General features: G+C 52.4%; 10 protein-coding genes across 10 annotated transcripts; 2 read left to right on the top strand and 8 right to left on the bottom strand.

Annotated features, from left to right (window-relative positions):
• Positions 1–194: 194 nt before the first annotated feature.
• Positions 195–1,975, bottom strand: N7532_005899 (fungal specific transcription factor domain-containing protein; the record flags this gene model as incomplete). Its single annotated transcript, XM_056618393.1, has 2 exons — positions 195–1,874; positions 1,961–1,975. The coding sequence occupies 2 exons, from the start codon at positions 1,973–1,975 to the stop codon at positions 195–197; spliced, it is 1,695 nt and encodes a 564-aa protein (XP_056474552.1).
• A 968-nt stretch (positions 1,976–2,943) lies between these two features.
• On the bottom strand, positions 2,944–4,035 carry N7532_005900 (uncharacterized protein; the record flags this gene model as incomplete). Its single annotated transcript, XM_056618394.1, has 1 exon — positions 2,944–4,035. The coding sequence occupies one exon, from the start codon at positions 4,033–4,035 to the stop codon at positions 2,944–2,946; it is 1,092 nt and encodes a 363-aa protein (XP_056474553.1).
• A 640-nt stretch (positions 4,036–4,675) lies between these two features.
• Positions 4,676–5,791, bottom strand: N7532_005901 (RHO alpha subunit C-terminal catalytic domain-containing protein; the record flags this gene model as incomplete). Its single annotated transcript, XM_056618395.1, has 1 exon — positions 4,676–5,791. The coding sequence occupies one exon, from the start codon at positions 5,789–5,791 to the stop codon at positions 4,676–4,678; it is 1,116 nt and encodes a 371-aa protein (XP_056474554.1).
• Positions 5,792–8,752: 2,961 nt separating this feature from the next.
• On the top strand, positions 8,753–10,926 carry N7532_005902 (sugar porter family MFS transporter; the record flags this gene model as incomplete). Its single annotated transcript, XM_056618396.1, has 11 exons — positions 8,753–8,767; positions 8,816–8,869; positions 8,918–9,211; positions 9,273–9,307; positions 9,367–9,760; positions 9,810–9,841; positions 9,917–10,134; positions 10,184–10,395; positions 10,447–10,493; positions 10,556–10,625; positions 10,681–10,926. The coding sequence occupies 11 exons, from the start codon at positions 8,753–8,755 to the stop codon at positions 10,924–10,926; spliced, it is 1,617 nt and encodes a 538-aa protein (XP_056474555.1).
• Positions 10,927–11,176: 250 nt separating this feature from the next.
• N7532_005903 (MFS transporter) lies at positions 11,177–12,996 on the bottom strand (the record flags this gene model as incomplete). The annotated part of the gene is made up of 3 exons (XM_056618397.1): positions 11,177–12,022; positions 12,077–12,522; positions 12,606–12,996. Coding segments are annotated over 3 exons (1,683 nt in total), but the record flags the coding sequence as incomplete, so codon positions are not given.
• A 1,090-nt stretch (positions 12,997–14,086) lies between these two features.
• Positions 14,087–15,625, bottom strand: N7532_005904 (uncharacterized protein; the record flags this gene model as incomplete). The annotated part of the gene is made up of 4 exons (XM_056618398.1): positions 14,087–14,899; positions 14,970–15,230; positions 15,289–15,389; positions 15,448–15,625. 4 exons carry the CDS (start codon positions 15,623–15,625, stop codon positions 14,087–14,089), a joined length of 1,353 nt encoding a protein of 450 aa, XP_056474557.1.
• Positions 15,626–17,932: 2,307 nt separating this feature from the next.
• On the bottom strand, positions 17,933–20,094 carry N7532_005905 (TTC39/IML2 family protein; the record flags this gene model as incomplete). Its single annotated transcript, XM_056618399.1, has 3 exons — positions 17,933–18,772; positions 18,827–19,890; positions 19,944–20,094. 3 exons carry the CDS (start codon positions 20,092–20,094, stop codon positions 17,933–17,935), a joined length of 2,055 nt encoding a protein of 684 aa, XP_056474558.1.
• Positions 20,095–20,235: 141 nt separating this feature from the next.
• Positions 20,236–20,444, bottom strand: N7532_005906 (outer membrane protein iml2; the record flags this gene model as incomplete). The annotated part of the gene is given in 2 exon segments (XM_056618400.1): positions 20,236–20,345; positions 20,360–20,444. 2 exon segments carry the CDS (start codon positions 20,442–20,444, stop codon positions 20,236–20,238), a joined length of 195 nt encoding a protein of 64 aa, XP_056474559.1.
• Positions 20,445–21,074: 630 nt separating this feature from the next.
• N7532_005907 (proteasome regulatory particle lid subunit SEM1) lies at positions 21,075–21,623 on the top strand (the record flags this gene model as incomplete). The annotated part of the gene is made up of 3 exons (XM_056618401.1): positions 21,075–21,186; positions 21,338–21,455; positions 21,590–21,623. The coding sequence occupies 3 exons, from the start codon at positions 21,075–21,077 to the stop codon at positions 21,621–21,623; spliced, it is 264 nt and encodes an 87-aa protein (XP_056474560.1).
• An 898-nt stretch (positions 21,624–22,521) lies between these two features.
• On the bottom strand, positions 22,522–23,837 carry pgkA (phosphoglycerate kinase pgkA; the record flags this gene model as incomplete). Its single annotated transcript, XM_056618402.1, has 2 exons — positions 22,522–23,709; positions 23,772–23,837. The coding sequence occupies 2 exons, from the start codon at positions 23,835–23,837 to the stop codon at positions 22,522–22,524; spliced, it is 1,254 nt and encodes a 417-aa protein (XP_056474561.1).
• Between the last annotated feature and the right edge of the window lie 718 nt (positions 23,838–24,555).

Genomic DNA, 24,555 nt, shown 5'->3' on the forward strand with positions numbered 1-24,555 from the left:
ATAGTAGCCCTCCTAGTACGCAAGCCCGTGCGCAGTAGGTGTCCAGCGATAGAGAGAAAGAAGCTCCCTCCGTCGCGCCTTGTGCTCGTCCCAAGAATGTGGAACAGCCTGCTGAGCATCGTAGAGCATCGATCGGAAGACTTTGCGGAAGTTTTTCTGTTTTGTTTTGTCAGTGATGAACATTGGTTTTCTCTCTAGGATTTGCATACCTGAAAAGTAGTGTCCAAGGTCACGACGCTGACCTCGTGCGCACGAATGATTGTTTCGCAGACTTCTTCCACAGAACGGTTCGGGCCAAGCTCCGGCATGCGATCCACAAAGAGAAGGAGAATGAAACTACCTTGCAGAAGATATATTCCGAAAAGGTACGGCATGAAGACCATTTCGGGGTCCAGAGTCAGGATCTGGGAGACTACCCCTGTGGCACTGAGTGCATGAGAGGCGCATGTCAGAAAGCTGTCCGACGTAATCCAGTCATCATTGTCCTCAATCATTGAGATGGGATCCCATTTTCCGTGGAGCAGGATGTAAAAGACGTGTAGCAAGTACGTGCTATAAGCCTTTACCAGCGGTAGTTTTGATTTTGTGGATGCCGCATTCGAAGGGGTACTGTAGGTCTGCACGCCCTGCGAGGAAACTACGGTATTTTCACCGGGAAAGGGTTGGACCTGTGATTTGTCGGGAAAATGAACACCCATTTGGCTCTCCAAGTCCATTAGTTCCTGCTCACGCTGAGAGATCATTGCTTCGACGCGACGGATAGCCTCATGAGAGATGATTGCACCGACGGTGGGATGGCTTCGATAGTGATGCAGGTCGATAATATGGCCCAACACATTAGCGAGAGGTAAGAAATATTCGAAGAATCCACACCCTGATATCTGAAACGGGGGACCGATCGGACTAGCAGGGATGTTGTTTAGATCCATTATGTCGAGAGATTGCCACAGATTCTCTGGCAAGGGTGTCCGAACACAGAATGTACCTTCCGGAATACTCAATCGCGTATTGAAAGAGAGGGCTAAGTGTCTGTCCAGACAGTAGATCAACCAAAAGAGACGCCGGCGTTCCTCTTTTGCAATCACCCATCGCCGGAAGGTGGCGTCGCCATTGTAGAGACCGCAGAAAACGGGGCCCAAGTCAATGTCCTGATCCTCCATACTCAGCCCACTGGCTCTCACTAATCGTGCGAGCTTATCTCGCCATTTGAGCGAGTCTGCCTTGTAGTGCCCTCCAGATATCGTGATCGTCAATATTGCGACAGCGAGAATGGTGTCCGTTGACCCGAGTTGTTTGGGAAGTAATGTTTTTCCGGATGGTTGTCGGTCGATGCTCGGGGGGATGCCGCTGGGGTGCGGATGGAATTGCCAGCCATCTACAAAGAACATTAGTAACGGCCATGGAACGCAAGGAGCTGTGGACGACAAACCTGAAGTCCGGAAAAAATTGTCTGGATCTTCGGACTGGAGAAGGTCAAGTGAGAGACGGTAAAGGTCGATGCTTGTGCGTTCTCGTGCACCGGGAGGGTCGAAAATCTTCATATCCGCTGTCTGTGCCGCACAAAACAGTATCACAGCCAAAAGAGCAGGAGAGTGTGGGCGGGTATGCGTAGGGTGGAGAACAGAAGAGGGATGCAAGACATGCGCTAGCATATATGGTGACGTAGACTTGAAAAACGAACTATGCTCATCATTGAAGTATACCTCAAGCATTTCTGATGCTTCATCGGGCGTCAAAATTCCCTTCAAGGACGGCAGTATTGATTCCAAACAGCGGCATGGCTTTCGCGTCGAAAGAGTGTCGGGGAGAGTATTGGAGACGTCGAAGAGGGGCTGGTGAACGGCAGGTAGGGAGGCTCCAGAGTCAATCGACACCTGCATAAAACGAAGTTAGGCTTCCTGATCGCCAACATACGAAAGTATATTGTCCTGCGGGAGTGATGAACACCAGACGAACTTACCTGACCGGGTGTCATTGTTGCATGGTCCGTCCCTAGCTGAGAGCCAATCATTGAGCTTGAAAAGGAAGAATTCAAGGGATTCTCCGATGGCGAGAACGAGGCATGAATTGTTGGGAATGCTGCATCCCCAGCTGGACTCCTGAGCTGCGACGCATCATGAGTGGTAGGACTTAAGTCAGACGGTCGACGCTCCTGAACATCTGCAATTTCTGGAGCTTCCGGAACAGACGTGCTGCTAGATACTATCGTGCTATCCGGACTTTTCGCCAGGCCCTGCGGAGAACTTTTCGTAAACAAGCCTCCATCTTCGCGATTCGTTTCCCGCGTCGAGTCGGAGCGCGGCCGACGACCGCGCTTACGAACGACTTTGATATAGTGACAGGGCTCTTTGCGCTCTAGTATACATTGTAAGACGACTCGGTTCGATCTGTGTGTTCGCGAAGGGTGATGTACCTGCACATCGACGGCTTCATGCAGTTTTTAGCTTCCAGAACGCAGCTTCCAAGGGACACGAGGTTCTCACCATGGCCGCTCTCCGTCGCATCGCTGTTTAGAATGCGTACAGGCATCGCAGGCCCGTAGAACTCGCGATTGATTCCGACGGGGCATATTGGCCGAAATCCGAGTCATTGCGGAAAAAAAGGAGGAGCAGTGGATGTGGAGATGGAAATGCGGGGGAGGTGTGGAGTTCAGCTCAGGGGCCCTTGCCCGACACGGACGAGAGTACATAGTGCAACGAGATGGCGGGGAGGTGTCGGACTTTTTGCTCGGGTATTTCGAAATAGTGCTAGTGCGGTCGGATCTGCAGGTACTACAGTAGTACTAACTCCGCGTTCAATATGAAAGACGCACGGTCAGGTATAATCGGAATTGCGCCGATTGATTGCTTAGGGGAAATGTAGGGAAATGTAATTATTGATGCTCCATAAATGCTCAAAATTCTATAAAAGGAGGTTTGTATGCTATGAACAAGAAGTACGCCATCAAATCCTCGATGGGACGGGCATTTTAGTAGCCACGTCCCAGCCGTCTCCTGGACTGGGAAAACAATATCCATACCAAGGGCCCAAAATGTCCTTCACACCCGCACTCAACTCTTCATCCTTCTTGACCTGACTTGAAACAGCATCTGTAGAGGGGCCAGCTTCTGCAACCCAGCGCCACTGTGACTCAGTGACTGGAAGGACCTGTCTTGCCGTCGCGAGGTTATCTTCCAGCTCCGCAATAGTCGTGATCCCCATAATCGTCGTCACGCGAAAATCAGGACTCGACAAAGATTGCGCACGACGGATAGAATAACGTAGTGCGAGTGCAGCAAGATCGTCCCCTTTCGCCGCAACATAATCAGCCGCCAGCTTCGACGCGATTCGTAGCCCCTGCGGCGCTGGATGAAAGTCGCCCAAGTCTCCGACAGGTACACCATTCGTGCGGAGTAGACCAATGGCCAATGGACTTGAGCTGCAGATGCATGAGACGCCCGCCTTCTTGAACTCATCCAGATCTTCCGCAAGTCCATCATTTTGTAACGTCAACTGAGCCCAATTTTGTGCAATGTCCAGAGGCCGGGAGAATTCTTCTCGGACGCGATGGGCAAGGCGCATGAGGATATCGGTGCGATACCCCGATATACCGACATGTCTGATATGGCCTTCTCCAGCCATCTGGAAGAGCACGCCGACAGCTTCGATGACTTCGTCCTCAGGGACGAATTCGACATCATGGCAGAAAACGACGTCGAGATAGTCAGTTCGCAGTCGCTGCAATGATCGAAATACCGAGCTTCTGACCCAGGTGGGAGAATAGTCGAATTTGTCGGCGGCGATGCGCCCGACTTTGGTCATGAGGACATATTGGTCGCGTGTGTAGAGATTGGTGATGTCTGGGTGGGAGAGCGCTTCGCCGAGGAGAATTTCTGAGGGATGGTAGTATGCTGATGTGTCGATAGCTCGTAGCCCGAGTTCTAATGCGCGTTTGAGAACTTGTAGTGCCTGGGCTGCGTTGGGATTCCGATAAACTTGATGGCTAAAGCCGGCACCGCCTAGAATGATGGGCGGGAGGATCAGAGGCAGGCTCATCCTGTCGCTATTCTCGAAGGGTGGTGTTGAGAAGACAGGAAAATGACGAGGAAGAAAATTTCGATTTTAATGAGCTTCTGGGCAAAATAGCCTGAAGTGTGGTGGGGGAACAGTTGAAGAAGAAGGCGCTGCATCGCGGGTAAATAAAGTTGATGCCTGGGTCATTAGGTGTTGACGGCGCATCCTGGACCCGCCGAGACGGAACTATTTCCCCCCAGAACGGGCCCATTTCTCCGTGTTTCTGCTTGACACTGCGAGCTGAATTCACCCGTGCCAATCGATGTGCCAAGCCACGCTACCTTGAAATGTGCTCAATTCTATTATTCGGAGTATGCATGTTTAAATGCAATTCATTTCGTTTCGTCATTGTACGGGCTCGGCATCGGCATCATCCCCCCATCTCCCTGCGAGTGATATAAATCAGGTTTACAACTATTCGAAACATCTTGAAAAGATAAAAAAAAAATTAAAGAGATGTAGAATCAAATCCATTCTGTCATGATCAAAAATCGCTCAAGCAAACTAAAATCTAGTAAATAATCCAAGCAGTTCTAGAAAGAAATGCAATGCCATATATATATCACAGGTGAAGCGGGGGGTAGTCGTATCCATCATTATAATCCTCCAGGTGTCCAAATCTTTAAACAGAGACAAGCGGAGTCACGGTGACATTCAAGTCATCCTTCTCGCTCATGTAAGTTTCGGTGCCCGTGCGGAAGGCAATTGGCTCCTCGGCGACGGTCTCTTGCGGCCTGCGCTCGGCGGCGGGCCAGATCTCGCGGCCGACATTTTCCTCCTTCTTGCGGTGCTCCATGACCACATCGCGGACCGTCTTCTGGAAGTGAAGCGGGCCGAGCTCCATCTCGGGATGGAGCAGGCCGTTGACGAAGACACCGGCGTTCAGGTTCTTCTGCGAGTGGATGCAGAGGTACTTGTCTTCGGACATGATGCGCTTGTACATGTCGCTGATCAAGTTGAAGGCCTCGTCGGTTGCGTCCTTGTGGCGGTAGACTTCGTAGCGCATGACACACTTGGTCGGGCTTGTGGGGGTGAATCGCTGCATGAAGAAGAAGTTGGGGCTGACGTTGAAGGATGCGTTGGGCCAGAAGTAGGTGGTAGCAATGCGGAAGCCCTTGGCGATCTGGTCTTCGCGGGGGGCACCATAGTGTTGGATGTGGCCGTCCTTGGTCTTCACGTAGTAGGAATTGAGATCGGCGATGGTGGGAATGTCGGGGTGAGCGACCTGGCAGTGGTAGCACTCGTTGTAGTTGTCGGCGAGAATCTTCCAGTTGAAATCACCCTCCATATCCCAGGTGTGGTCGAAGTTGTAGTTGTCAAAGTTGTAGTATTGGAATCGAGGCTGCTCATCCACGCCCTCGAAGTCATCCTTCCAGGCCACTTCGGGGGTCTCGGAGGAGTCCAGGTTCACCCAGACGAAACCGTTGCGATCGAGATGGACGTGAGCGGGCGACAGATCCTCGCTGAGGAATGCCTTGATCTCGCCCTGGTGGTCTTTGGCGACAACAAACTCGTAGCCGGCGGCGTCGTATCGGACCCAGTCACCCGCGTTGGGGACGCGAGCCTTGTGTGTGGTGAGTAGCCATTTGCGCGAGAAGATGGCGCGGCGCTCGAGCTCGTACATGGCCTGGGAGGTGTACCAGGAGGCGGGGAGGGCGCGGACGGGAGTCTTGCCCTCCTTGGTCTCCTCCTGGACTGGGGTGGCAGAGGTGCCAAAGAAATTCCTTAGGAAGGACATTTTGTTGTGGATTTTAGAAGTATGGGGGAGAGAAGCTTTGATGCTTTTGATTGATCTTTGCTCTGGATGCTGATGAACTACAATTGAACGTGAAGATAGCAGCTTCTATATAACCATGGTCGCCAGCGACCCGGACCAGGTCGACACGGCATTCGCAACGCCCCATCCGATATCTTGGACGGTCTGAGACGGTCTTGGACGGTGCTCGAACTCTGGCAGCCGGCTTGCCTAGCGTCAGCTGGCCAGGTTGGCGGCGCTGTCCAGGGCTGACAACGGGAGATATACCCAAGTACCGGTCAGGTGATCGGTCGATCATTGGCAACACCGAATGGCGTCGAGGTTATCGGCCGCTCTTTACTCGAACTGGCTTAGCCCGGCCCGGCGTGTGGCAAGCCCTCTCCACTTGAGCTCCCCCGGCCTTCATATTGGCGCTCTTTCATCCAGGTCAGAGCTGATATCATGCCGAGCAGCGCTCGTCATTGGTGGGGGCAGGGTGCCAATTCCATCTAGAACGACCGAGATAGAGCAGCCGCGCCCTACCCCCCGGGTCGATCGAGGCCACCGTCCCACTCGGCCTGTTTAGAGATACCGAAACGGGCAATGTTTGTCATTATTACACTGGCTGGGGTCGCGGCTCGCAGCCGGATGTCTGGGGAAGGGCCTGCAAGGAGGTGGCAGAGAACCAGGACAGCCAACCGTCATACATGACGCTGCCGACCCATCTGTTAGTCACAGACCCATCTTCCTTGATGGAGTTGGCAATGTCTCTGGAACATTCGACATGGAACATCCGACAATGACATGGACTGTTTAGAACCGCCTACCGGCACGGGGCGCATTGACATGACAGACTTCATTGGATGCCAATTGGGTGACTCCATCCACGAATGAGTATTCTCTGATGGCAACCAGCTTCCATTTGACCACCAGAGAACTAACTCTACATGCCCTGGAGGGTGTCTATCGCGCCAATGAACGAAACACGGACCGGTCACGGAAGGAATCGACATGACCGGGTCACGAGGACTCGCGACTCCCAGCCACCGAGCAGCCGCCGCCTTATCGACAAACATTGTGCTCAAAACGGTTCCCTGGTATTCCGTGCCGATCCACGTGGCATATGGAGGGAAATCAAAGAGAGAAGATTCATTGATTGTTCTAGCGGTGTAGCAAACTTCAATCCGTCCAGATAAGGATATAATCTTGACTTTGGCCGTACCAAGCGTTCACTACTCGCTTCAAATCATGGATCCAGGAAATTGGGTTGCCCCTGATAAGCCTGGAAGCAATCACTGTTCTTTCGCCATATCGAGGCCAATGCAGGAACGAGAAATCACATCCCTAGCTGGGTGAGGGTATGTATTAGCTTCTTTGTGTAATTCCGTTTGTATTTTCGCGGGGCGCTACCATAAATCGGACGCCGAAACGGTCGGTTTACTTAATCGATTCCAGACACACTAGTATCACGACCGCAGGGTAGGATTCCTTGCTCGGGGCTATCACGCCGTTACCCGGTGTCGAGGTTTCACCTGATACCGGCCGACCTCAAGCTTGTGAGCACCCTCTGACCCCCGGGGACAAGATTCACATATTCGAAGGTCTGCAGTAGCCCTGAGAAACTTCTTCACAAAGGCTCAGAACATCAGGAAGATGGAATATGGTCCAAGAATTGTGAAGTTTTCGCATCAAGACCGGCCCGTGTAAGAAGGTTTCACTTTCGAGGGATCCCGAAAAGGAATACATTCACAGCTTGTGAGTAGTCAATGCGATCTTGTCCCGATCATCTGACTCGGCTCAATATGGAATACCATTGGTGGAGTTGGTTCCTCATCGGCTCAGGATATCTCATTCCGATTGGTACAAATTCAGTTTTTGTCGTATGATAGATGGTCAGAAGCAAGGTACTGGCTCAAAAGCCTGCAGTTTTCATGAGCATTTCAACTGGTCGAGCTGGGCAAGTACAGCGAGGGTCGCCTAGAAGCCTCAGGCAGCCAGGGCCCAGGTCATTTAGGAACCGATTGATACGGTGTTGAACCCTGCAGGCCCTTCTTTGCGAAATTCCTGTCAGTTTTTGTTTTTGTTATGCTTGGTTGATCAAGTTCACAAAAATCAAGTATTCTTTTCCTGCGCATCCTTTCGAGCCTACTCATCATTGTCGATGGCCATATTACCCCAAATCCAGCGTAGGGTGTGAAGATACAGGAAGAGGAGACACAAGGTGTGGAAGCGTGTGGAAGCATTTGGGAGGCCTCAAAGCGTATAACCGGTCATGTGACAGCCCACCAGTCAACCTTAGATGACAGAGCTTCTCTTCTTCGTCAGCGTCATATATCGTGCCTCGTACTTCGTGCTCCTTTCCTCATTGCCAACAATAACAGAAGGTCACGAATGCCATGGTGGACCCCGAACCTGACGGAAGACGCGATGATATCCATTTCGAATCGAGATCGAGAATTGGTTCAATTTTGCGAGACCCGAGATTGCGAGGACATACGATGTCCAGCAAATTGATGAATTGAAGCCGCCCGGCTGAGCAACCGACTTCACTTGCCATCAACGATGTCATAACACAGTGGGAGCTCACAATTTTGTTCCCCCCTGAAGGTTCTCACAATGCCAGACTGTCAACGCGCCGGGGTATCCTACTAGTGGCAACTACTAGTATTGCTCGCACCGGGACAGCAGCCGACCAGCTCCAAAAACGACACCCAGAGTGGACTCCTGAAGAGGCCACCACGGCATACCCGTTTCTTAACAGCGTTCCTCCGCAATCCCGCAAAGCTTCAGGATGTGGACCTGGGTCCCCCGGATATTTGCTCATTGGATCCACTCCCATGAGGGGTTGAAATTACCCGCAAAATATCCGCGGCCGTCAACATCCAAGGAGTTGAATAAATACTCCGGATAGCTCGTCATGAGTTAGCCGTCGTCGCAATTCATTCAGCGTGAACCTGATTCATAATGGGCGGCGCGTGGGTGAGTTCGAACGCGCAATGATTCTAAACATGTCTAACTTGAAAGCAGAAACCATACATTTACGGTCTTGCGCCATGCACGGGTGGCGTGGCATTTGGTTATGTATGTCTTTACGATCAATTTTTGAAGTTATTTTCCTGACGAGTGTAGGATACTGGTTCAATGAGTGGTATTCTTGCAATGCCACAGTTTCTTTCTTACATGAACCACCCAGGCGATTTCCTGCAGGGTGGAATTACGGCGTCGATTCAGGCGGGTTCTTTTGCTGGGTCGCTTCTAACGGGTGCGCTGCTAGCTGATCGACTGGGTCGTCGAAAGACTATCCTGTTGGGATCTTTGATCTTCACGATTGGTGTCGCTATCTCGACGGCTGCGAATAATGTCACTGCTCTTGTCGCTGGTCGGGTCATCAATGGTCTAGGCAACGGGTGCTTGGCAATGATGGTGAGTGCAGGACACCGAAATTTCGATCTGGCGAGACATTAACAAACTGCTTCCAATGCAGGTTCCCCTCTACCAAAGTGAAATTTCTCCTCCACAGTGAGTACACCAACTTAAACACACTCCTATCTCCAAAAGTCTAACTCCATTCTTTATAGAATCCGCGGCCGCATTGTCTCCCTCCAACAATGCTGTATCAACTTGGGAATCCTCGTCGCCTTCTGGATCCAATACGGCTCCAGCTACCTTAGTGGAGATGCCTCTTGGCGCCTGGCACTCGGTCTCCAAATGATCCCCACCGTTACCCTCCACTTGACGATGTATTTTATGCCCGAGTCACCTCGCTGGCTAGCTCAGCGCGACGAGCACGAGAAGGCATTGAAAGCTCTTGCTCAGATGCACTCTAACGGAGATATCAACGATCCGTTCGTCCAGGCAGAGCTAGCCGAAATCGAATCGAAGATTCAGTGGGAGAAACAGAATCCGCCTCCGGGATACCTCGAGTTGCTTGTTGGTCGTGACCGCCGTCGTACATGGCTTGGAATCGGAGTGGTAAGTCTGAAGATTGAATGCCCTGAGGGTAGTTCTGACTTTCTTGTAGCAATTTTGGCAACAAGTTACCGGCGTTAATGTGTGAGTCCAACCACCTCTTGCTACTGTCATATCTACGAAAAGGAAATGTGCTAACTTTGAGCTGACTCTTTTCAGGATCATGTACTACGCCGTCTTCCTCTTCCAACAAGCCGGCATCAGCGGAACCCAAGCCTCCCTTCTCGCCAACGGAATCCAGGGCGTCGTTCTGAACGTCTTCACATGGCCCAACATGTACTGGATGGATACCTGGGGCCGTCGAACTCCGATGGTCATCGGTGGCGTGGGAATGGGAATCTCAATGATGCTTATTGGAACAATAATGAAAACAAAAGGTGCGTCTCGATTCGCATCTTCCGCACAACAAAGCTAACATGGAATCAGGAAACCCAATTTTCAACCCTGTCACCCAAAAGACAAACTTCGACTTCGCCAGCAAATCTGCCTCAAATGCGACTATTGCATTTGTATATGTCTATGTCATGACCTTCGCCCTGACATGGGCTTGCGTGGCTTGGGTTTATCCCCCAGAGCTGTTCACCACAGGCTCGCGTGGTCGTGGAACATCCATGACTTCAGCGACTAATTGGTTTGTTGTAAGTATCCAGCTTTCGAACTGAGGCGTGAACAGTCGCTGATGATGATAGAACTTCTGGTTCGCGCTTTATATCCCGACTGCGATGAATAAGATCTCGTACGTTACCTTGCACCTTTCATGTGTCACAGAGCGAGAAGAAACTGACAAGTCACCCCCAGATGGAAACTATACATGGTCTTCATGACCCTTTGCTTTACCATGGCAATCGTGGTGTTCTTCTTCTACCCAGTAAGAGGCATCCCTAACCCATTCGTTCGGAACCACAATGCTAACAACCACAAAGGAAACTGCACAGAAAACGCTCGAGGAGGTAGATTTCCTCTTCTCGAAAGACCGAACTATCTGGGTTTTCCGCGATCGCGAGGCGCGCAAAGTCGGCGCTATTTTCGAGCGCGATATGGCGCATGGTGAAGCTCTCACCAAATTCGATGGTAAAGTTGCTGGAACCGCGATGGTTGACCATGTCGAGTATGAAGCGCATGCAACACAGATGGCGAATTCGTCAGTTGTGAATAATGCTGCAGTATGAGGACAGAGGATATGTGGTTATCAATGCATGATATTGTAGGAATCAAGAGCTCATGACTTTCACGTACATGGACATAAGACAATCTTGGTAAATTGTGAATAATGCGGTAGTTGTAATGCAAAGGGTATCTAGTAATCGCAGCAGGGTAAATCAAACAGACCTGACCCATATTTGCAAAGAAAAATCAAATATTGACAACGACTTTTGTACTAGGTCGGGCGCTTGAAAGAGCTTCAGTTAGAATGTTGATCTAAAGAGACCCAGCAGACCATTTCCCACGTGCCCGAATACTTCTTCCATATGTGAAGAAAAGATACGGGATGGGAATCAGCGCAACAGAGACGAAGCCCAGAACACTGGCAGCCCATGGTACGCCTAAATTGTGGAACATAGCGTTCGTGAAGAGCGGGAACGCTCCGGCAAAAACCGAACGGAGGAACGTATTTGCCGCAACTGCCGAAGCAGATACCTTTTGAAACGTGTCGATGAGGTAGTTGAGCGCCGCTTGGAAGATTGTGAAGAAGCCGAAACCCATCATCACGGCACCGATGATAGGGCCAATCCAGTGGATGTCAGCAGGGCTTGTCCAGCCAAAGACGAACATGCCTCCTGCGAAGAATACAGAGCCGAGCATCATGGGCGGGAGACGAGCTTCTGGAACGGCGCGGTTGTTGTTAGCTTTGAAGCGTTTAATGTAGTATCGCTGGTTGGCGAGGTTGACGACTGCGCCGAAGAGGATGCCAACCAGGTAGGCGAGAAAAGGGAGTGCGCCGACCACTTGGTTCCATCCGCGGACTTCTTGGAAGACGATTGGGAAGGCTGCTAGACTGAGATAGATGATACCGTAGACGAAGGAGGCGTACAGGGCGACTAGGAAGCAGATTGGAGTTGTGAGAAGCTGGAAGGGTCGAACAAGGTACTTGTTACCAAGTTCTTTGAATGTCACATCCCATTCTTCGTGGCGCGCGTGGAGGGCCCAGTTGCCGCTTTCGAAACGGAGACGTCGCGCTTTGTAGACCAGGAGGACTGGTGGGTAGCTTTCATCGATGAAGATTAGGTCCATCGCGAGGAAGAACATCATCATGATACCGGTGATCTGGGTGAATATTAGTGCTGGTCAATGATGGATGGGGATAGGAGAAGGCCATACGTATTCTGTCCACCGCCAGTGTAGATAACTCTGTACGATCGCACCACCAGCAATTGGACCTATAACAGGTCCGCCAACCACTGCCATTGCATACCCGACGATGGCCGCGCCACGCTGCTCGGGGGTCCAGATATCGCTCAGTACTCCACCGGTGTTTGTGACCGGGGCCGCGCCGAAGAAACCAGTGAAAAACCGGGTCAACATGATCGTCTGCAGGTCCTTCGCAGTAGCTGTACCAAATGACATGATCGCCGCAATGAAGTATGGTGCGAGAACAGCCGGTTTGCGTCCAAAGACCTCCGACAGAGGCGCCCAGATCAGCGGGCCGAGACCCAGTCCAAACAGCAGCAATGAAGTACCCAATGTAGACACCTCCATAGAAACCCCAAATTCTTCACTGACCTGCGATTGACCCGTTGAATAGATCGAACTTGCCCACGTCGCACCTGCATCACATCATGCATGTTAGACTCGATGTTCACTTTCCCCCGCAGCCGTGTGTCGTGTGGGGTAATCGGAAAATACTCACCCATTGTAGTCAACCCATACAGCACTGTTGTCACAGCCTTCTTCCTAAACCCCCAGTTCATAGGTCTATACGGATCATCGGGCCCATCAAAATCGACAATGAAATCCTCGCTTGTTTTCGAATGCGATAGCGGATGGGTGAATTTAGCCATTTGGCCGGGTTCGCGACTCCGAATGCGTGAAACCACCGATTGCGCGCGCTGCTCGAGGACCGAAAGACCCGAAGCGACGGTGCTTAGCTTTTCTAGCGGACCTGCGCCTTCGCCATTGTCGACGTTGTTTCCATCGCGCGTCTCGATGCTCTCGTCGCTCGAAGTGCTCGAGCGATGATCGTGCTCCCTCTGCCCCGACATGATTTCTGCGTGTAAGGGGGAGAGCGCGGGAAGAATGCCGCTGTTGACAAGCGTAGGCAAATTCCAGTCACGGTTGAGAGAGAGAGTAAGTTAATATAAAAGGCGATAAGCGTATAAAAATTCTGCCTGGGCGAGGACGGCGCCGAGTGGAAAAAGATATTGCCAGTAAAAGATGTCTGCCGCTGGACGTCATGCCTCTCGGTCTCCGAGTGTAAAGCGCCGAGGATCAAACGCCGAGACTTGCTGCCTGCGCCTTGTAGGGTTCAACTGATTTATCTGATGACGCTCTTGCGCGGTGGCGCTTGGGGCCGACATTTTTTTTATTCAAGCTTTCGGACCTCCGACAGCTGGGAGCCGTGTTAGCCGGGAGCGGCGCGCAACCTCGATGTGGGGCGTGTCAAGGCTGCCCTAGATCCGATCTCGGCGGGACATTTTGTTTGGTTCAGGGAGGCGAGGATATGCCAGCGCGAGCGTTGATGATGGTTTTCGTGCCTGTGAAGTCGGCTTTGTCGGTGTATCGAGCTTGTTCTGGATGAAGAGCGCGATATGCATATCGGATGCATGTCAGGGCGTCTCAGAGAACAGCGCTGGGCAGGCCGAACCCCGAGCGACCAAAGAGGGGCTGAGTGGGCGCTGATGGGGCTAATATGGGTCGTTGATGGCCAATTGTCGGATCGCGTCGAGGGCGAAGCATTCTGGACGCGGGTCATGGGAGGAAATTATTAATGGACGAACTGGAGAGGCTCGTCGTTGAAGGACAGAGCGTTATTACTGCCCCAGGCAGGAAATTGTGGCCTGAGGAACCTGGTACCATGCGGGGTGGGGTGCCTTACAGGGCTGATCCGATCCAACGATCGGCGGTGATTGACATTTCTTTTGATTATTCTTACTGGGCAATTGTGATTCGACCGAACGCTCTTGTGATGCATATTATTATCTCTGTTCTATAAAAAAGCACGCTGATCATAGGTCATTAGAAGCCCGACCGGAAGATGTGAGGTCAATTTTATACACGAATCGAGCCCGCAAAGGGGCGGTTGAACAGACAATCCAGTTGCTGTCAACAAGGCCGCGCCGTGCACTATTTCACCCAAAATATTTCCAACGAAAATAACCGAAAAAAAAGATCTCAAGGAATGAATCTCATCTTCTTTGCGCCGAAGCCGAGCACACCGAATATGGAGGTGACACCCGTGAAGATAATGAGCACGCCAAACTTGGTGCTGTACGCCATCGCTGATGATTCAGACAATGCAGAGCTTTCGCTAGCACTGATCAAAACTTCGCTGATGGGGCCGCAAGCGACAGCACCGATACCACGACCGGCTGCGAAAAGTCCCAACACAAAGCCCGCTGGGACGGATTCGTCGGTCTTTCGCATCAATTTGACGATTCCTGACCATGCAGCGGGGGTACTGCCAGCAAACGCGCCATACACAATAGCGAATATAAGGAGAGGTGGAAGAGAGATCGAGACACCCCAAATCACAAAGACGCTCACAGTAGCACCGACAGTAGATAACAGCATACAGCTGGCAACATGCCATCGGTCAATCAGCAAGCCAATCCCGAGGAAACCGAGCATCATTCCGGCGTTGAGGCACAGAACGGGAGCTGTCGAGCCCAGACTCTTTTGCTCGAGCACCGATCGGGCGTATGTTGCCAGATAGATCGAGGGTACAAAGTACCCCAAGCTCTGGAGAATGTTCCCTGCTTGGAAAATGAGAAAGATTGGAGAGCGCAAGAAAGAGAAGCCAAGTCGCTGGCATTGTACGCTCGACGAACCGTCGCGTGGAATTCGTGGCTTGACGAAGGGAACAAAGGGTGCTGCAAGAATAAACAGAATGACTGCCCATCCCCACATGACGACCTGGAATGAAAATCGAGAGAGAGCAGATTTAACGATGAAGGGAAAGGCGACGCCTGCGACACCACTTCCAGCCTATAGAGCCAAGAGGGTGTTAGCTGGTGATTCAAGGGATTCAGACTCAACAGAGCAGATGACCACTTACCCAGCAAATTCCAAATGCGAGTCCTTTCTTTTGTTCGAACCACTCATCAATGAAAACAAATGTTGGATAATATAGCATGCAAGCTCCCAACGGATACATCAAGCCTTGTGTGATAATGAGCTGCCAGACATTGGAAGCAAAAGAGGATGCAACGATCGCCAGCGACGCGACTATCAGTCCGACCAGGCAGCTATACCGACATGTGCTGGGAAACTGCTGGAGAACGAAGAGGCTGATCGGAGATGCCAGATACATGACACCCTGCGAAAATGTTAATATACTGTCAGGGAAAGAGTTTCTCGGCGCGAATGGTACTGACCATGCAGCAAGAGCCGACTAGAGAGACATCTGAGGAATTCTGCTTGAAAGGCTCGTGCTCTGAATAATAGTCTTCGAATATACCGAAGGAAAAGGGGAAACCTGCAGCATGACATGTTAGAACAGACAGCGTGTTGACAGGAACTTCGAATGAACATACCCCAGACCATCATTTCGAAGCAGAAAGCTCCCATCAAACACAACCATGCATTCTTGCCGCCATCGATAGGCGGCAGCGAGGGCTCGGAGTCCTTCTCATTGAGAGATGGCTCTCGTGAGAGCTCTTCGTCGGATGAGTTCAGTTCATAGGTGCGCAGCTCTTCCACCGAGTAGCCCATATTGGGGCCTGTTAAGAATTGTCCGAAAAGCGACGAGATCTGACGGGAGATTATTCTAAAAGGACCCGATGGGTATATAAAATTCTTCCCTCCGGTACTCTGGGACAGACCCATCTATGCCCCGATCATGTGAGAGGCTTGAAGGGACTTCTAGAACCCGCCAAGCCGAGGTGTACTCCTTGTTCGTGCAACTCCCCTTTCTTAGATCGTCACTGGTGCAAGCTCGCCATCAGTCGCACGCGTCAGCTCCCGTACCTGGCCCATGCCTTCATAGCCATGTTAGGCTTTCGTCGTCATTAAGCCTTACTGGTACTACACAATTCCAGGGCCGAAATCTTAAAAATCCAGGTAAGGGCTGATGTGGGTCCATTGATGTGGCAAGTGATCCACCCTACAGCTTTTTTATACAGATCGCCATAGTTAAGAACACAAGTCTAGAACGAGACTAGGCGGATTCTTTGAGTCATATGTGGATCGTATGTATAATAAGAATCGCCATCGCGGCAGAGGCACGGCGTTGAACCCGGGATGTCAGATCTAGACATCATATCCTGCAGGGTCGGCACCGGTAGGATCTGGGCCGACTGCCGGGTTAGGTTTCGGGTTCGGGCCACGAACGGTGCCCGGGTTGGGAAGGGGAACCCGTCGGGTGGCCCACAGGGGGTTGTTTGGGCATATTTTTAAGAAAGACGCCATTCAATTGGGTCCTGGTGGGGTTCATGTCACATTTTCGCCGTGCACGACGCATCAGCTGAATCAAATAATCGCTTTCACATGGAGCCTTTAAATCTGCGAGTTCCACATCTATATAAAGAATGTCCATGACACCTGAATGGATCTACATGGACCACTATTTGGAGTGAGCTCGTACCAGCGGTCGGGGGTGAAGCTGGAAGTAAAAACATGCCCGTCTCGAATTTGCGGCTCCGTACCTGGGAATTTTTTGAGTGCGGTTCGGGTTTTGATATATCGGGTGTCGCTGTTGTTGCACCCGCCACCCCATCGTTGATGACAAGAGTACGCTGCAGGTCTGCATGGACGAAGGATCTAGATGATCCCGGCGTTTAGTCATATGTATTGTGTGTAGGCCTCGCCAGGACGATCACTTCGGGTCTCGCCATGGTGATCCTCCTGGACCCACAATTCTTCAGGCTTCGGAGATCATTAGTGTGAGGAGCTATAGCTTCAGATCCGTCGCTAACCATGTCGATGAGGGATCTGGTGGATGTGGATTCGCGTAAACGTACTCATTCTGATACCATGACGCAGTGGGCTTGACATGTGCATGCCTTCAACGGACTTGAACATGTGGTAAACGACTCCGCGGAATGTGCTGCTGGTCCGAACGCAGGGGTTTGCCCGGGAAGGACTGCCAGTGTTCGGCCGACTTTCCTCGTGGGTCTATTGTTGAAGGTGGGAGGGTCCCTCGCGCGTTTGTCGATCAGCCGCGTCTAGTACTTATGCTTTGGCGATATCGTCAATATTGGATCGAATGGCAAGCGCATTTGTGACGGTGGGGGCCACCTGTCCCGAGGATGGGATCCGGGACTGATCCGAGCAGGGAGATTCTTCGGGTCGAAATTTTGGGCTTGCATAAGGAATTCCGAAACACGGTTGGAACAGTCGGAACTGCGGGGAAAATAATGGCTGACGTGGAGCACGACGAGGGGACGGGGATCTACAGGGAGAGGGAAGGGGAGAGAGATCTCCTGGACTCCGTACTTCATTGTTTTGCTCCCTGCCAAGCGGGGAAAGGCGGGGCAGCACCGGCCTGATCAGTTTCAAATATTTCAGCTGTCAACTATTTTGCTGCCTTTCGCAGTGTTCGCAATCGATCGTCGGTGTGAGCGGCGTCATCACAGATCCCCCAAGCATGTGCCCGAAAGTAGTCCACGATAACGACACATTATATTATCTCTGAATCAAAATATTTGGGGTTGAGCACTGTTTACTTCAGCCTCTTCTTTTCATGCAAAAGTCAAAAGACGCGCGGATGCAGGGTTGGGAGATCCGCCCAACCTTGATTGAAATCAAGACTTCACTAAGGAGCTTATACCCCTAGCGGCGCCGGAGATCAACATTTCACCACTGCTGAGTTTGAACTTTCGCCACACAGACCCTTTTCAAAACAAACATGGTCACATAAATGCAATGCTGTCTATATATCTCGCGAGATAGATTTGCAAGATTCTATCATACAATTGCTATATGAAAAAGTAGGCATCAACGAGAGTGTGCCAACCCTATCCAAGAGGTTATATAGAAGGATACTATAGGAGGATACCTGCAAAGCCATCAGGTGGAGATTTATTGCGGATGCATTTTCTCCCACTTTTGCACAGCCTCCATGGCAGCGGTCACCTTCAGTCCAATGCGAGCATCTAACTCGTAGCTCTCCCACCGGGCGGCGGCGTCCAAGTACTCCTTGCACTCCTTTACCTGCTGCCTCTCATCGGACTGCCCCTCCTTGAAGCTACCAGATCCAGTCGAGGCCTCGTCGGACTTCTCAGGCGCCTCAGGAGAACCGTGGAGCTCTTGATAGGTCGGGCGCTCCATCCAAATGTTCGCCGCCATTTCAAAGTGCGCCACGGGGTGGACCCAGTCATCCTTCAAGTGCCCCTTGAAAATGGATTTGTCATGATTCAAGACACGCGTTCTGATGATGTGCTTGGCCTCCTCATGTTTTCGCAGGGATCGGAACACTGCAGCACGCAACAATTCCAGAATCGCCTTCTCCTCGGCACCTTCGCGGGACCATGTCTTATTTTCCTCGCTCTCGCACCAGGCCAAGCGAGTGAGGGATTCCTCAAGCTGCAGGCGAGTCATGCGGCTATGCCCGTTCCAGAAGAAGATCATTTCCTCAATCGGGTCTACTCCAACAGCGTCGACAAGTGGCACGTTCCAGTCTTTCGCCCGGGCCTCCCACTTCGCGATCTTGCGGGTGACGAAGACATCGAATGGGAGCTGGCGGGCCATGAAGCGCTTCTTGCCAGCATGGCCGGGAGCTGCGCGGATGTATTCCGTTGCTTTCTTTGCATGCTCGTCTGCTTTCTTAGGGTCGCTGATGTTGTCGCGGTACAACACGACATGGCAAGAGCCTGCAATGTAGTAATAGAGCGAACGCGACCAGGAGTTGAGATCGACGCACTGATTTGTCAACCTATTTGGCCAAACGGATTTGTAATTCAGGAGCGGACATACCTCGATGAATGCCTCCGAGCAGACCCCATACTTATGCAGAAACAAGGCATTCAAGCTCTTTTCAAAGATGCGCAATGCCTCGACCTGCTTGAGGGGACTCTTGGCGTTGCCACTAAGAAGTTCCAGTGCTCCTTCCATATCCTTGTTGGCACCCCTCATGCGGGATTCCTCCAGCAGCCACAGCTGACTGTTGGGGAAACGATGACGCATCTCCGCCAGCAATGCCGTTAGCCTTTCCTGAGGGATTCCTTCTACATCATCTTCGCCAGGGGTCGGATCGGGCATAATATCGCAGTAGCGGACAAAACCATTGTAATAGCCCAGCAGAGCCAGCGCGGCCATACCGCCAATTAGGTTATGGAACTTGCTGGCCTGCCAGAGCATTCGCAGTCCCCGCTGCTTGTCGCCGTGGAACCCAATAATAGAGAGCAGTTTGCTAAACGCGGGAGGGACCATAGAGATCAGCAGCAGAAGGATACCGAAGCAGAAGTTAGCACCCGAGTGGACGAAGACATCGATCTCATTTTGGAAGATGTCGGAGTCCGGGTCGTGGTTGATCACATTCGACCCGCTCGGGGTGGAGGAGCGAGTCGAATCATTTGAGGCGGGTTCCGACGTGACAGTCAAGCCTGAGAGAGACCGGGACAAATCCTTCTCATCTGCAGGGACTGCTTTACTGGCAGCGGTGGCACCTTTGGAGGAGGAGGCAGAGCTGTCCGACGACTTGCCATGAGGGCCAATATTCTTGACAACATCGCCGGCGCTGGGGAGAAGAACCCGACTGGGGTCCTTCTGTTCCATGAATTTCTCTTCCATTTTCAAAATGGCATCCAATGCAATGTAGGCTTTTCGCAGACGATAGAATGCCTTGATACTTTCCGTCAGGCTCTCGTTCAGCACACCCACCACGGCACCCATCAACTGGGCAATCGCCTGGCACAATGCGTACTCCGAACCCGGAGCATAGATCTCGGAGTGGAAGGCATTGGGGGCGTGAGAGTTATGCTGCGCCCGGGATTGGTCGTTGGCGGCCGATGTTTCGGCTTCGTATAGTCGTTCAGAAGCTGGTGACGATCAGCGCCGTTTTCCCAAGGCCTGCTAGATCCGGTAGGCCTACCTTGTCGCATAATCTCTTGCTCAAAGCCCAAAGTGGCCCGCACGAAGGCGACGACGCCCTTGCCCAACTGTTTTGTACCTGTCAGCCTCTCCCTGGACCACCCATGTCCCTCGCACCAGTCTGTCATTGCTGTCCGGAGTCCCACGCACATTGTGAAAGGTCGACGTGCCCCTGGCGAGGCCATTTTCTGCCCCGTCGACATCGTCATTGAGAATGTAGGTGGCAGCTGCGCGGGGGTTAGTCGCGACGCCGACCATGGCTGGCGATCTTTCGTCTCGTACCTTTCATTGCCTCATCCACTGCGACGCTGGTCAGCACATTTACCCTCGCAATACTCTCTCATACACGCCCCATCCATCTGGCGCACGGATTGCGCAGAGGCTCCGGGAGTCTTGGGGGGGTCTTGGGGGACGTACAGTCTTTCAACTCGGTCAACGAGTCCAGCGACTGCGTTGAGGCATTGGGCTTCTTGCCATACAACCACGAGCCGACTCGCAACATGGCGCCTGAGAGGTTCAGGAACAGGAAGAGAGAGAGAAGCACACAGGCTCACGGCCTGAGGAGCAGACGGATCGGGAAGAATGTCAACGGGCCCATGTGCAAATGGATTTCCGAGAACGGGGATCCAGCGGGGGAGGCAGTGAGGAGGGGAGAAAGCAGAGCTGAAACGATCCCGAAGACGAGCAGCGTCGTGGGGTCAAAACCGGGCCAAACGGGCTCCGAGGAGTGCAAATGTGCATAAGCCTTCGCCCCTCGGAGCCACCGGCACGCCGTCCAAGGTTGCTGACAGTGGAGGCCGCTCTCGCCCATCGTGAGCAGTGCGTGCTGTGCCAGCAATGCTAGTATATGAAGTGTCCAGAAATCGCACAATGCAGCGATTTCGGGTCTCTCTCGCCATAGAAACCCCGAGTGTATAAAATATCCCATGTTCATTACTAGGATGGTAGCACTATCAATCGGCGGCATCGTCATCTGACTAAGTCAAGCTTGGAAGCTGTTCTCCGCCCGCAACTTCAACCGCCGCCCGCACGCTGCGCAGTCCACCACTACCAAGGTTCCCCCACGCCGACTCGATTCTTCAATTCGACTCCCCACGCTCCCATCCTCGTGTCCGCACATCCTCACATCACCATGTCCAACACCGCCCCGTCGCAGGCCAAGGCCGAATCAGACCAGCCCCAGCAGCAACAGAAGCCCCAGGTCCTGGAGGAAGACGACGAGTTTGAGGACTTCCCGGTGGAAGGTGTGTTCAGTTTCCGGGAACCTTCTGATGATGGTAGATCTTGCGAGTGCCACTAGGCCCATAGACCAGCGGCCTTTCTTGATCGAATCCTCACGAACGATCAGAAGTCCACCCAATGCAAAGGGCAAGCGAGAGCTGACTGTACATGCAGACTGGCCCCAAGAAGAAGCTGAGCAAGCATCCGGCGCGGCGAACGGTGGGAATGAGCATCTGTGGGAGGAAAGCTGGGATGATGATGATGCCGCGGAGGATTTCTCCAAGCAGTTGAAGTAGGTGTTCCCTCCACTTGCGCCGTGCTAGCACCGTGCGCCCTTGTTTCTATTCCCGCCATCCACCCCGCAAAGACTCGGTGCAGATGCAGACGGCGTAATTCTTGAACAAGTCGCTAATCTAATACTTGTAGGGAGGAGCTCAAGAAAGTCGAGGCCTCGTCCTAAGCTACATACCCACGAATAATACAACCTGGTCAAGAAGCCATCGCCAGGATCCGTCAAAACGAATTATCCTTTCCTCCCAAACGCTCAATCACCATCACACTGTTTCACCTTCACACCCACACTACATATACCCTTTGCATTTCGGATTGCTGGGGAGAGCGGAGTCTGCTCTTGGGCATGCGCTTTCCTAGCGGGATTCTGGATCCCTGTCCTTGGAGCAGATCTGCCAACAGAATGTCTGGGGAACTCTCTGAATAACCAGGTATTCACTTGCTAGGCCTGTTGACTCCCGTCAACTGGTTTAACAGGGTTGGACATTCAGCGGTGGGGTCGTGCTGGATTGGGCAGGTTCTGGACATCTGAGCTAGCGATTTTGAATAATGACAAGGCCCTTTCTTCTGCGCCTACCATGTGATGAATGCGAACAATCTCCCGTGAGGTTTACTTGTGTCCTGGGTTCATTCGATGCGTAGTTTCGTATATGGACCAGCGTGTGAGTGCACATAAGTGCTATTTGTGCAAGTATATATCCATGTATACCGTAGAGCTAAACTACCCTAGGGGTACACCAACTACTTCCACATGCAAGCACCTCGCCCCTCAGCAGGCAACAATACCAATATTAACTCCTCCATTCTGATACAGTCAAAGCTTCGGTCGCGTGTCTAATTACAAAATACACCTTAGTTATCTGAAGCCGCAGAGTTGGACGCCCGCAATGAAACGACAAGATGGGAGGCAATTTATGTTTTTTGAACAATTTTGTGATTTTTTAAAGCGAAAAAAGAAAAGGATTTTGGCTGTGTACATTACAGATTCGTAAAATTCAAAAGAGGACCCGATGCCAAAGATAGTCCTAAAACAGGTCTCTACCTTCGACCGAAATCCTCTATGTCATTTACTTACTGGACAGAGCAGCAACACCAGGCAGCTCCTTGCCCTCAAGGAGCTCCAGGGAAGCACCACCACCGGTGGAGACGTGGGACAGTTTGTCCTCAGCGCCGAACTTGGCAGCGGCGGTAGCGGTGTCACCACCGCCGACGATAACGGTAGCGCCAGACTTGACGGCGTCGACGGCAGCGTCGAGGGTGGCCTTGGTACCGGAGGCAAAGTTGGGGAACTCGAAGACACCAGCGGGTCCGTTCCAGAGGATGGTCTTGGACTCGGCAATGGCCTTCTTGTACAGCTCCTGGGTCTTGGGACCAACGTCCAGACCCAGAGAGCCGTCGGGGATGCCGGACTCGTCGGTGGCGGAGCCAACGTTGGCGTCCTCGGCGAACTTGTCGGCGGTGATGTAGTCAACGGGCAAGATGATCTGGACGTTGTTCTTCTTAGCCTTCTCGACGATGTCACCGACGATCTTGCTGCCGGCCTCGTCGAAGAGGGAGCTGCCGATCTTGACGTTCTCAAGGGTCTTCTTGAAGGTGAAGGCCATGCCACCGGTGATGATCAGGCTGTTGACCTTGGGCAGAAGGTTATCAATCAGCTGGATCTTGTCAGAGACCTTGGAGCCACCCAGGATGGCGAGGAAAGGGCGCTGGGGGTTCTCCAGAGCCTTGGCGAAGTACTCCAGCTCCTTCTTGACGAGGAAACCGGCCGCCTTCTGGGGCAGCTCACAGCCGACCATGGAGCTGTGGGCACGGTGGGCAGTGCCGAAGGCATCGTTGACGTAGACGTCACCCAGGGCAGTCAGGCCCTTGCGGAACTCGGCGACCTTCTCCTTGTCGGCCTTGACCTTCTTGCCCTCGGCGTCTTTGGAGCTACCCTCCTCCTCGGCATGGAAGCGCAGATTCTCCAGCAGGACGACCTGGCCACCAGTGGCCTTGTTGACGGTCTCCTCAACCTGGGGACCAACGCAGTCCTCGGTGAAGATGACACTCTTGCCCAGCAGCTTCTCAAGTACGGGGACAACGGGCTTCAGACTGTACTTGGTGTTGGGCTTGCCGTCGGGACGACCGAGGTGGGACATCAGGACGACGGCCTTGGCGCCATTGTCGATGGCGTACTGGATGGTGGGCAGAGCACCGACGATGCGCTGAGGGTTGGTGACGTTCTTGTTGTCATCGAGAGGGACGTTGAAGTCGACCTGATACAGAACCAGGTTTAGCCATTGAGCAGGTTAGAGCTGCCGAGAAGAAATGTACATACCCGGATCAGGACACGCTTGTCCTTGAGGTCGACGTCGGTGATGGGGAGCTTGCTAGAGAGAGACATTGTCGGGAGTCTGAGTATGTCAGTGATGGTGTTCGTTTGGGGGCTATCGTAGTAGGTACCTTGACAACGGGCGAGAGAGACGAAGTAAAAGAGAAGCCAGAGGGGGCGGGGAAATGGTAAAAAGAGAGATCTCAATCAGGGCCACGGTGAGTCGCGACAAGTAAAGAGTGGAGGGGCATTTGAGGGCGTGGTGGGGCAGGCCGGTGAGGTAGACGACCGCATCCAGCGTGTTGCAACAAGGTACTTACCGGTAATGTATTTGACCGGGGAAGGTACTTATTGTTACAGCAAATCCGGCGGTAAGCTCTTGTATCCCTACATATCAGGTACAAGCTTGCTAGGTCACCCGATTTCCCCCGGGCGCCAGAGATCGGGCTGATGCGGGACTGATGTCAGAGGTCCCGTTGATGCGGAAGAGGCCGGACGGACTGGAGGCATTTGATAGCCTCGGAGTCGGGGGGATTCGGGGATTCTGGGGAGATCGTTACGCGGAGTTCCTCCATTGGCCGGGCTACTGTATACTTGAGAAGTGTCACGCTAGGCCCGTGTGATAAACGGCGTGCAAATTAAAAAACCAGAGCGATGCCCTTTATAACGAAAGACAGCTGTCGAGTGCTAGAGACAATGAACCCGCGGCGATAAGCAGCAGAAAACAAGAAGAAAAAAAATGTACCCGAAGTGATTTGTCCGATGCGCAAGAAAATCAGACCCTAATCTT

Source organism: Penicillium argentinense (assembly GCF_028826775.1).
Source record: "Penicillium argentinense strain IBT 30761 chromosome Unknown utg000005l_segment0_segment0, whole genome shotgun sequence".
Classification (NCBI taxonomy): domain Eukaryota; kingdom Fungi; phylum Ascomycota; class Eurotiomycetes; order Eurotiales; family Aspergillaceae; genus Penicillium; species Penicillium argentinense.